Raw genomic sequence first — 11336 nt, 5'->3', positions numbered from 1 at the left:
TACTCATAAACAAGCTGGGCAGACAGAGCCTGCCTAACAGTGTGATTAACCTTTAGCAAATGGTGCTGCGGCCAGGGAACCCGCATCAAAGGCGCCCTCTCTACCTGCTGCAAACCCTCTAGGGTGGGGATGCTGCTGACCAGGGATGAGGAAGCCCAGCCGGGAGAGACACAAAGGAGTCTAGAACCCCGGTGAACTCACCGAGGGAAGGGAGCCATCCCACTCGGAAAGGCTTTTGCAGGCGGACTTGGACCTGCGGATGGCGAATTCTTGGTTGGCCTGCTCAGAGAAGCTAATGTAAGTCACCTCCTCGCGTCTGCTATACACCGGGACTGTCAAGGTAGGGGCTGCCCCGGGGCTCCTCTGCGGGACTGAGAACAAGCTGGAGGCCTCGCGGGCTCTGAGAACAGACTTGTGGATGAGCAAGGAGAGAAAACCTCCTGCTTCTCAGCACCCAGAGGCTCGGGCTTGAGGAGGTGACCCGAACCCCGGGGGGTGTTCACAGCAGCTTTCCCCAGGGGCCCGGGTCAGCTGGCGCAGGGCCTCTTCTCACCTTGTTAACGGCATCTGCACGGTAGAGCAGGAACTGCTGGCAGCTGCCCAGCAGAGTGTCTGGGAAGGTGGTACTTATAGCCAAAAGCTGTATATATATATATAAGCTCCGCCAAGTGGACGTTCATGAAGTCCCCGGCCTCGTCCCCTTCCTCCCAGCCTCCTCTGAGGTCCCCAAACCTCATGGACAGGCAGGAACAGGCTACATCTGTGTGCTGACCACAGCTTTATTTCATCAGTGCTCCATTTGGAATGCATTCGGGCAGGGCCCCAGAGGACAGCACTTAAGTTCCCAGGCGTGGCCTGACCCGACAGTCTTCTGTTCTAGAGGAAAAATGCTTTATTTAAAAACAAACCAAAAAAACTATAGGAAATATGGACAGTCAGGAGAAGGGGGAGGCCATCCCTCAAAAAAAGTTTTTAAAGATTTATTTACTTGAAAGGCAGAGTTACAGAGAGAGAGGGATCTTCCATCCACTGATTCACTCCCCAAATGGCCATGATGGCCGGCGCTGTACCGATCCAGAGCCAAGAGCTTCTTCTGGGTCTCCCACGTGGGTGCAGGGGCCCAAGGACTTTCCCAGGCCATAGCAGAGAGCTGGATTGGAAGTGGAGCAGCCAAGACTCGAACCAGTGCCCATATGGGATGCTGGTGCTGCAGGCAGTGGCAGCTATGCCTCAGTGCCAGCCCCCAAAATGATTGTTTAAAAACAGTACAGGATGGAAATAACACTCAGCTGGGCATCAAGACATCCAGACACCAGTCTGGGCCCTGTCTCGGTAACTATGACCCTGGCAGGTGTGTCATTCACTTCTTGGGTCTCACTTCCACGTTCAGGTGTCTAGCATGGTTATTCTGTGACTTCTCTCCAGAGGCAGAATCTAAAAAAACGCCCCCCTGCATTTGCCATCCAGTCTGCTTGGTGTCATTCCCCTTCCTGACAAACACCAGGAAAGGCCAGGAGGAAATCCCAAGAATGTGTTTTAGGCCAGCCCAGCATCTCTGGCCATCCCGTAGAAGATGCCTCTGGCAGCAATGAGGTTGGTGGGAGAATCAAATTCAGCAACCGCTCCTTTGTCCAGGACCAGGATCCTAGCCAAGAAAAAAAAGCAGCAGGTGTCCAACAGCCCACTCCTGGCCACGTGGTCCAACGCTGTCCTCCGGGTACTGCACAGACCCCACGGTGACATGCCAGCCCACCTACTTCAGCGTAGCCACACAGCACAGCCGCTACGCCGCATGTGCGCACTTGAAGCCTGGTTATTTTAGCCATTCTGTGAGCTCTCCTGCCAAATGGAGCAGGTTTTGGGATCAAACACAAGGCCCTATTCATCTGTGCTAGTTGGGGCTCTGAAAACCTTCCCTAATGAGCCCTTCTCCTCACCAGGGTCAGAGGACTTGAGCAGGCTGTGCGTGGGGAGCCACGGGCCTGCACGCCGGGCCCTGTGTGCGTCCGTCTGCTTTGTGCCAGCTCACAAAGGCACACGGCGGGGTAGCGGCTGCTGTGAAATCTGGGACTGGGGCTGCCAACCTGGCTGTTGCTGCTGCTGCTGGGTGGATCTCCCCCCACCCACGCTCAGCCAGGCCTGGTCCTGCGGTTCCAGCTGCCCATCAGCGTCGCATAAAGTGCACCTGGGACAGGGCCCACAGGTCAGCTCCACCAGCAGGAGGAAGGAGGGAGAGGGCTCCCCCAATCCAGGAGACATGCGATGGCCACTCCCTGCTGAGAGTGGAGCGAGGGCAGACTGGCATCGCTGGCCACTGCCCAAACGGGAGCCTGGGAGACTGCTCAGCCCCTTTCCCGCTACCCCCCACCACCAGAGCCTTCACTGGCATCTAACGGTCAGAGGTTAAGGACTGGATGTTTTTCCACCATTCTCCCTGTGCAGCACAGGCCTGCTGTCTCCCGCTCACCCTGGCTGAACCACCTCTCCTGCATCGGGCGTGCCCTGGGTCCTTTGCCTGAAACTGTCCCCTCCCTTTCTCCTCTCCCCACTCCACCCTCAGCTTTCATTTTGTGCCTGGCTTTGCTTCCCTTGCTTAGCAGAGGAAGTGTCCCGGTGGTCCCTCCAGCCTGTACACACCACGGACCCCTGCTTTCTCAGGTTGGCAGCCTGATTATTTCTACCTGCTTCACCACAATGAATGAACTCCCAGCCCCCAAGGTCAGCCTGAGCCGCCTGCCCTAGGCTGCTGCTGAATGTGCCCTTTTGGGGAGGGGTCCTGGGAAGAAATCCTCTGCTCAGCCTGTCCCAGGGCCCTGCGCTTCTGCCCACCTCCCCTGCTCCTACCGGAGCCCAGAATGGCCCCCAGGACCCCTTTGGCCCTTTTGGGTCCCTCCCACCTCCCCTTGCCCTCCAGGTGTTGACTGAATGAATGAAGGCCTGGGGATGTATCAGCCCTGTGTTCCTTCCACAGGTCTGTTCCAGCCTCCTCTCTCTTCCCTTTGGTGCAGTGAGGGAATGGGTCACAATTTTTCCTTTGGCCAAATAGCCTGTTCCCTCCCCCCACCAACCCTTCCCAGAAGATTCTGAGGGCAAAGTCCCAGTCCTTGGAGGGACCTGTGTAGGGAGAATTGCAGGAAGGTGGGGAGGGGTTGGGCATTGATGCTTCCCAGTCCCATCTGCACATTCCATTAATGGCCTCCAACAATCCGAGAGAAGACCTTTCCTTTGAAACAGGCCCAGAACGGTCTTGAGCATGGCCCGAGGTCACACAGCAGTCCGTGCCAAGCTGGGCCTGGGGCTCACACAATGCTCTTCCCGGGCGGTCGGGCCAGCTGCCAAGGCCGGGACCGGCATCACACACCTTCCCTGACAGGTATCACTATATGCAAGTGCTGTGTGAATGGTACTGAGGAGGTGCCGTGATTCGGCCTGGAGGATCCAGGTCCCTTCACCTTATCCACAGGGGCACAGAGGAGGCGGCTTGTGTACAAGCCACAGTGCCTGGGGAGTGCCAGTGGCCCCTCGTAACTCCACAGTGTCCCTGTGCCCCCGCCCCGTTGCCCAGGTAATTCCATTCTACTGTGCTTCATATCCTGAGAACACCAGGTCTGCTCCTCTTTGCCCCAGCTCGCCCTAATCTGCAGCCCCAGGCAACCCCACCCCAAGCTGCCCGCGCTTGTATCCATTCCCTACCTGGTGTAATCCATGATCGTGTTCAGCCGGTGTGCAATGGTCAGCACGGTGCAGTGGTCGAACTGGGTGCGGATGGTCGCCTGGATGAGGTCATCAGTCTCCAAGTCGATGGCAGCTGTGGCCTCGTCTAAAACCAGGATACGGCTCTTGCGGAGCAGGGCTCGAGCCAGACACACGAGCTGCCTCTGGCCCACGCTGGGGAGGGAAAGGCAGGGATTTCCGGCAGGGCGCCCCCCACCCGCCACCTTCCTCCAAGACCTCCCTCCCACCATTTCGGTCCCTACTCTTCTAACTTCTCCTGCTGTCAGTCATGTACATTTTAGTAAGAACATGCTTGCTCTCTGCTCTTCCCAAACAGCTGCACATAAGCCACATTGTAACCATCTTGCTGAGCCTAAAGTAACACAGCTCAGGCAGTCACCTCCCACCCCCATGGGGAAGATGGGCCAGGGCTGTGTTTGAGGATGAAGAGGCAGGGCAGGGGAGGATCTGGGGACTCCCCGGTTCTGGTTGCTGGGAAGGTGAGGGAGGGGCAGGGTGCATGTCTTCAACCCCTTGCCTTGGAGCCAGAGCCAGTGGACAAAGCAAGGCTGTGTTCCCGGCCACAGAGGCCACAGCACCCCCACAGCCAAGGACAAATACCTCAGTCCTCCCCCAAGGGGTGAGTCACTGCGGCCAGAGTGATGGCCAGGCTCCCGCTCTGGCCCTTTCCTGCAACTAATGACGGTTTTGGCAGCAGAACGAACCGCCAGCCACCAGCTAGAACTCACAGTGGATTTATGGCGGGACTGGCACAGGACACAGGTTATACTTTTAAGTGGCTACCAGCTCTGTGCTGGAGGAGGGGAGCCGGCTCCTGTCTCTGGCGCTGATGGGTGTCAGGGTGGAGGATGCTCTGGGGCAGGAAGTGTTGATGGCAGGCGGAAGAGGACGCGCTTCTGCACCTGCCAGCCCCCAAGCAGGTAAGATGCCCGCGTAGTCGTGAAGGGCTGCCTGGCGGAGGTGGTGGGGGCCGGGAGCAAGCCCACTGGCAGTGTGAGTGAAGAAGGTGGCTCTGATGCAGCAAGGCCAGGCTGGGGACAATCGCCCCCATTTCCCGAGTCCCCATCCTGCCCCCTCGCCAGCTGAGCAGCGCTGGGCAATCAAGTTCATGCTGCGGAGCCTCATTTCCGGCCCCCAGGACTGCAGTGCACATGAAACCAGAGAGGGCAGGCCAGAGTGCTTCCAACACCGCCAGGCGCGGAACACATGTTTTCTGTTTTAGTTTTTGAGGTCTGGGGAGGCCCCGTGACCATGGACTGAACGTAAAAATGGCCGTGGGGGCAGGGGAAGAAGAGCTGACTCACAGAAGTGTATCTGAGCCGAGTGCTGTTCGTGTTTCTCACTGACCCCGGGTAGCCACCAGCCGCATGCAGCCACCGAGCACTTGAAACGTGGCCCAACTGAGATGGGCTGTGAGTTAATAAAACACACTTGGGGTTTCTGCCTTGAATGAAAACATGCAAAATATCCCTAATAACTTTTATATCAGTAACATGGTGTCTTGGGCTAAACCAAATAGGCTACTCAAAGTTATTTTATCTGTTTATTTTTCCTTGTTTTTAAAAAAATGTGGCTACCTTTCTGTCTCTCTCTCTCTGTTTGTAACTCTGTCAAATAAAAAAAAATGTGGCTAGGGACTGGGGTGGTATAGTGGATTAAGCCTCCACCTGCAGCGCCAGCATCCCATATGGGCACCAGTTCAAGCCCTGGCTGCTCCACTTCCAATCCGGCTCCCTGCTAATGTGCCTGGGAGAGCAGCGGAGGATGGCCCAAGTGCTTGGGCCCCTGCACCTGCGTGGGAGACCTGGAAAAAGCTCCTGGCCCCTTGATTTTGGACCAGCCCAATAGCTATTGCGGCCATTTGGGGAGTGAATCAGTGGATGGATGATGAATCAATTCCTCCCTCCCTCCCCCCTGCCTCCCTCCCTCTCTCTGTCCACACACACACACACACACACACACATAAGTATATAATCTCTCTAGCTGCTTTTTAAATATTTTTTAAAAGGTGGCTTACTAGAAAAGATTTCAGTTACATTGATGTGGCTTGCATTGTATTTTTGTGGGGAAGAACCATGGACTACAGTACTGTCCTTATTTTGGAGTGAAAGAAAAAGGCACAGAAAGATTGAGCAACTTGTGGGAAACCACACAGCTAACACAGGTAGGGGTAACCTCAAGCGTTAGCCTCAGGAAGAGGTGATCCCTAATGGCTGGGGACATAAAACCTAGGCTCTAACAGTTCTGAACAGAAGAAAAGGGGGCCCAGGGAGCCCCTTTCTCCCATGCCTGTGTTACAGACCAGGCCACAGCCCCCTGGGAACCTACTGGGATTTCCCAGAAACATCATGGGCTTCCTCTCACCTGCTTCATAGGTGCCAGGCAGCACTGCCTGCCCCAGTCCCTGCTTAGCACGACAAGCTCACACGTGACCCAACAGGGTCTGGCTATCTCCCCGAGCGCTTCGAATCCCAGCACGCCCTTCTCTCACCTATGCAACGCTGGCCAAGCCCCTCAACTCCTCTCGGGTCCCCAACCTCTGGGGCTCCTGGAGGAGTCAGAGAGGTAGGTACAGTGCCCGGCACACAGAACACATTGCACAAACCTATGCCGCATGCGCCCGTGGCCAAGCAGGGAGGAGACTTTGCGTCCTTTGAAGCCATTCCAACACCGGCAGCGAGGGCTGCTACCCCTGAGCCATCCACGCCGGGCTCTTACCTGAGATTCTCCCCGCCCTCTGAGCACAGGAAGTCCAGGCCTGCGGGCTGCGCCCTCACGAACATGTGCAGGTGGGCCAGCTCCAGGGCTTGCCAGATGTCCTCCTCTGAGTAATTGCTGAAAGGGTCCAGGTTCATACGCAGGGTCCCTGAGAACAGGATGGGGTCCTGGGGACACAAGAAGGCCTCAGACGGAGGCAGCTTGCACCCCATTAGGAACCCTGGGCCCCAGGTTCAAGGACAAGAGAGGCATTAAGGTGGCAGTGTTCCCACATTGTCCCCAGCCCTCCAGGAGGGAGGCAGCAGCCAGGGAGCGAGAGGATTGCCTGCAGGGCAGTGATAAACTCCGCTGTGCCCATCACTAAGCCCTGTGCAAAAGCAGGAACCAGGGCCACTAATCTGACTCCAAAGTGCCCAGCTGGCAGAAAGACACCCCAGCGGGGCAGCCCCGCACAGACCAGGGCAGGATGTCGGACCGCGGGGGCTGGCGTGGTGGAGGGAATCCTGGGATCCTTCCCTGTTTGCTGACCCAGGAGGTCAAGGGGCAGGGCATGTCTGGGTCAGGTCAGAGGGCGGGTCTTCTCTGACCCTGCCAGGTCAGTAACAGAGGTGGCTCCTCGGTGGCTCCTCTCCCTGCTGCCCACCGGCCTGCCCCACCAGCCTCCAGTGTGGAAGTCTCACTCCTCACACCACACAAACAGGGGTGTGGCCTGGCCCCCTGGATCGCTGGCCAGTGTGGCTGGGCCACTCCAGGTCCTACCTGGGGGATGATGGTGAGCTGAGATCGCAGGTCGTGGAGGCCAATGTCGGCCACATTGAGGCCATCGATGCGGATCTCGCCTTCTGCTGCCTCCAGGATGCGGAACAGGCAGAGGGTCATGGACGATTTGCCGGCGCCTGTGCGGCCCACGATCCCCACCTGCGGCACAGAGGCGGGACGGTCAGGGGGCTGTGGGAGGGACTGGGAGGGACTGGGGGGACTGGGAGGCCCCCCTAGAAGTGAGCAGACGTACACCCAGGCCCATCCATCCCACACGTACCTTCTCACCCCCGCGCACGTGGACGCTTAGCTTTTTCAGCACCAGGTCCAGGCCTGGCCGGTACCGCACAGAGTAATCACGGAACTCCACCTCCCCATGCGGGGGCCAGCCCTCAGGAGGCCGGCTGCCTTCCACCACCCAGGGGGCCTGGAGCGAGAAGACACAGGAGGCTTATCAGCAGGGGGCCTCTCAGTTCTCACCCACTGAGGTCCCTGGTGCCCGGAGGGGCTCCCCTGGACTCCCGTGCCCACACAGCCTCGTCCGGATTGGCTCAGCTCTGGCCACTGAAGCCATCTGGGGAGTGAACCAGTGGATGGAAGACTTCTCTTTCTCTCTCTCCCTCTGCCTCTCCTTCTCTCTCTGTGTAACTCTGCCTTTCAAATAAATAAATTTTTTTTGGACAGGCACAGTTAGACAGTGAGAGAGACAGAGACAAAGGTCTTCCTTTTTCCGTTGGTTCACCCTCCAAGTGGCCGCTATGTCTGTCGCATTGTGGCCAGCGCACCGCGCTGATCCGAAGCCAGGAGCCAGGGGCTTCCTCCTGGTCTCCTGTGTGGGTGCAGGGCCCAAGCACTTGGGCCATCCTCCACTGCACTCCCACAGCAGAGAGCTAAACTGAAGAGGAGCAACTGGAACAGAATCTGGCACCCCAACCAGGACAAGAACCCGGGGTGCTGGCGCCGCAGACGGAGGATTAGCCTAGTGAGCCGCGGAGCTGGCCCAAATAAATAAATACATATATCTTTAAAAAAAAATCATAACAAAACAAAACAAACAAAAAAGAGCAGGAAACACAGATGGCTGTCTTTGGGCATCAAGGAGAAGAGCAGGCTGGGGGCAGAGCTGTTCAAGAAATGGAGACAGGATCCCCCACACCAACTGGGGGAGGCTGGACTGCTGGGCCGGGAAGGGAGCCCAGCAGCCAGGCTGGGGGCACCGAGGTGGGCTCTGGACTCAGTGGAGGCAGACAGACAGGGAGCCAGCTCGGGTCCCAGAATCCAGGAGGCTCCCCAGCAGAAGGCAGCAGCAAGAGCCTGAACTAGATCACAGAAAAATGCCTCCTAGCTTAGATCCAGGAAGGTCACGGGTGAGTGGCGACAGTGAAGGGTATAGAAAGCAGAGGGCAGGAGGCAGACGCCATCAAGGGTGACGACCAGGGGGGGAAGGGTGTGTGTAGACTGTGAGAGGCCAGAGCCACGCCATGACAGGCTTCTCAAAAGACAAACTGACTAGGCCCAGGATGTGCCTGATGTGAGAAGATGAAACCTGACACCGGGCAGTCTTTGGTCCCGTCCATCCGGCAGGACCAGGTGGAGGCAACCAATAAGGTGGGCCGTCCTTGGTCCTGCAGGGCCAGGGGAAGGAAGGAATGCAGACGTAATACTTGTTTGCCTGGGAACTATAAAAACCCTGAGAACAGAGAAGGGGGTCTTGGTCTCCCAGCACTGCATTGCACGGGAGGCTGGGGCCCCAGCATGCTGGACCTACAAATGAAGTCCCTTTATTCTTTGCATTTCGGTGAGTCTCGCTGGTGCATTCTATCTGGGCAATCCAGAACACAACATAGACCAAGCCTGAAAACATGTTTCATCACCCAGGAGAGCAGAGGGAGGGCTGATTGTTGGTTGCGTGGAGATTCACCCAACAGAGGGGGAGACATTGAGGGAGCAGGCACTAGAGGGCAGCACTGAGGAAGCCAAGTCCCTGCACCAGGGCGGCAAGGGTGCGAGGTGGGCTGCGCATGGAATGAGAAGGGCCGATTCTGCTGAAAAAGCAAGTAACACAAAAGCGGAAGAGGACACACAGGCAGGTGCATAGGAGTGGAGTTCATCCCGCGGAGCCTGTGATGAGCAAAGGGGAGGAGAGGAGAGGGTTTGAGGCCAGAGAAGGTTTCAAAGAGCTGTCTCTTAAAGTGGCCGTGTGTGTGCCTCTCAAGGAAGCAAAATAGAACTAATCCAGCGGCGTGTCCCCAACTTCAAGTTAAACAGAGATTCTTCCCCGGCTACATTTCAGCTGCACAAGGCAGGTGTGAAGGCAGCAGACAGGTGGACTCCGCGGGGCTGGGGTTCTGCAGGTGAGTACCCCTGACACACAGACAGGCCCAAGGGAGTGGAGAGCATTTGTGGTGGAGGAGCAGAGAGCCTAGGCTCCACGGAGGGGGAGGGGGAGGGGGAGCCAGAGGAAGTGACAGACAGAGGCACGGGTGGGTGTGGGGACAGAGTGCCATGCTGGTAGGTGCGCCTTGCAACATAGGAGCTGGGAGGGGTAGGGGTGGGCCCAGAGTGGGATGCAGGACCCTGAGATCTCAGAGCTGGCCCAGCTCCTGGGTGGGAGGAGGTCTGGGGTGTGGCCTTGAGGGGAGGGGTAGAGAAAAGTCTGGACCTCCCCCCCAGGAGAGGAGAGCTCCTTTCCCCAACAAAGGACACACTCCCCCGTCTCTGCTCCTGTGCCCAGGCTGCTCTTCGGCTCCCTTCCCACTGCCTCACCTGCGCAATCTATCAAGCCTTGGACAGCCTTCGAACGTCAGCAGCTGGTCGCCCCAGCTGGCCCGGCTGCTCCCTGCCTTGTTCAGGCAGCCTGGAGCTCTCTCCATCCCTGAAGAGCCCTAAAGCAAACCGGATTGGCTCGAGGGAAAACCCTGTCTTGCTCAACTCAGTACCTGCTAGCGTGGATCCCCAGTGAATTCATCCATTCAGCTGGGGTTGAATGAGTGAATGAGGAGCCACTAAAGCAGCTGGCCCTGAGGGGCAGCGATGGCAGCCACCATGTATCCTGCCTCAGCCCTTCCAGATCGCCCTGCCCCGGCGCCCCCGGTACCCACCTCGGTCTCCGTCTTGGAGTACTCCTTGACCCTCTCCACGGCCACAATGTTGGACTCCAGGTCAGACATCATCCGTACCATCCAGTTCAGAGCCATTGTCACCTGGCCAAAGGGACCAAGTTATGGTTAAGGTGATCTCCCCACCCCTCCAACCCTGACAGTGGCATTGGAAAGAGCTGGGACTCCTTGATCGTGCCCCCATCGAGGGGGCCCTGTCTCATCCATGGCCCAGGTGGGTCTGGGCAAGCCCACGGGGATGCTGACTGGGGCTCTGACCACAACTGGACCCCAGGCAGTGAAAATGTAGACTTAACCGAGGACCACCTCATTCAGGGTTCCTCAGACTTTAAAACACATCAGACTGCCCAGGCTTGTTAAGTTGGAGCTGCCAGGGTCAGTGCTGTGGGCAGTGGGTTAAGCTGCCAGCATCCCATATTGGAATGCCAGTTCGAGTCCCAGCTGCTCCATCTGTGGTTCATCTATGCTAATGCACTTGGGAAGACAGCAGAAGATGGCCCAAGTGCTTGGGCCCCTGCTACCCACGTGGGAGACCTGGATGGAGCTCCAGGCTCTTGGCTCCAGTGTGGCCCAGCCACAGCCATTGTGGGTCTTTGGAGAGTGAACCAGTGGATGGAAGATCTCTGTCTCTGTCTCTCAGTCTCTCTCTCTGTATGTGTGTGTATAACTCTGCCTTTCAAATAAGTAAATAAATCTTTTTAAAAAAGACTTAATACAGTGCCTACACATCACTTCAGCCTGTGGATTCTGCATGATACTTGACCCACAGCAAATTCAAGTTTTGCTTTTTGGAACGTTCGGGGATTTTTTCTTCTGGATATTTTTCCTCTGCAGCTGGCTGCATCTGGATGTGGGACCCACCAGACTTTCTCTGCAGGAATGAGCATCAGGTGTTTTCCAACTGTACCATTTCCTGTCCCTGCACCTCTGCCAGGTTCCCCTACCTCTTGCCCAGACAGGGCAAGTTCTGTTTGTTCACTGGGGCCAAGCTCCAAGCTCTAGCAT

At 57.2% G+C, this 11336-nt stretch overlaps 1 protein-coding gene and 1 long non-coding RNA gene across 3 annotated transcripts in view; one reads left to right on the top strand and one right to left on the bottom strand.

Annotated features, from left to right (window-relative positions):
• Nucleotides 1-964: 964 nt before the first annotated feature.
• Nucleotides 965-11336, bottom strand: part of ABCC3 (ATP binding cassette subfamily C member 3) — a 40991-nt gene continuing 30619 nt past the window's right edge. The window contains exons 26-31 of one of the 2 annotated variants that reach the window (XM_008271295.4): nucleotides 10314-10415; nucleotides 7493-7639; nucleotides 7213-7371; nucleotides 6454-6620; nucleotides 3694-3888; nucleotides 965-1645 (exon numbers count right to left, since the gene is read on the bottom strand). In XM_008271295.4, coding sequence (XP_008269517.2) covers nucleotides 1537-1645; nucleotides 3694-3888; nucleotides 6454-6620; nucleotides 7213-7371; nucleotides 7493-7639; nucleotides 10314-10415 — 879 coding nt within the window. In that variant the 3' untranslated portion in view covers nucleotides 965-1536. Of the gene's footprint in view, nucleotides 1646-3693; nucleotides 3889-6453; nucleotides 6621-7212; nucleotides 7372-7492; nucleotides 7640-10313; nucleotides 10416-11336 lie in introns of those variants that run through there. The other variant, XM_070060856.1, reaches the window with a different exon arrangement.
• Nucleotides 9429-11044, top strand: LOC138846112 (uncharacterized). Its single transcript, XR_011383505.1, has 2 exons — nucleotides 9429-9566; nucleotides 9947-11044. It is a non-coding gene; the product is annotated as an uncharacterized lncRNA (long non-coding RNA).

The sequence above is a fragment of the Oryctolagus cuniculus genome, chromosome 17 (assembly GCF_964237555.1).
Source record: "Oryctolagus cuniculus chromosome 17, mOryCun1.1, whole genome shotgun sequence".
In the NCBI taxonomy this organism is placed as follows: domain Eukaryota; kingdom Metazoa; phylum Chordata; class Mammalia; order Lagomorpha; family Leporidae; genus Oryctolagus; species Oryctolagus cuniculus.
The sequence above is the reverse complement of the archived record's forward strand: the minus strand, read 5'-3'. Positions and strand labels throughout refer to the sequence as shown.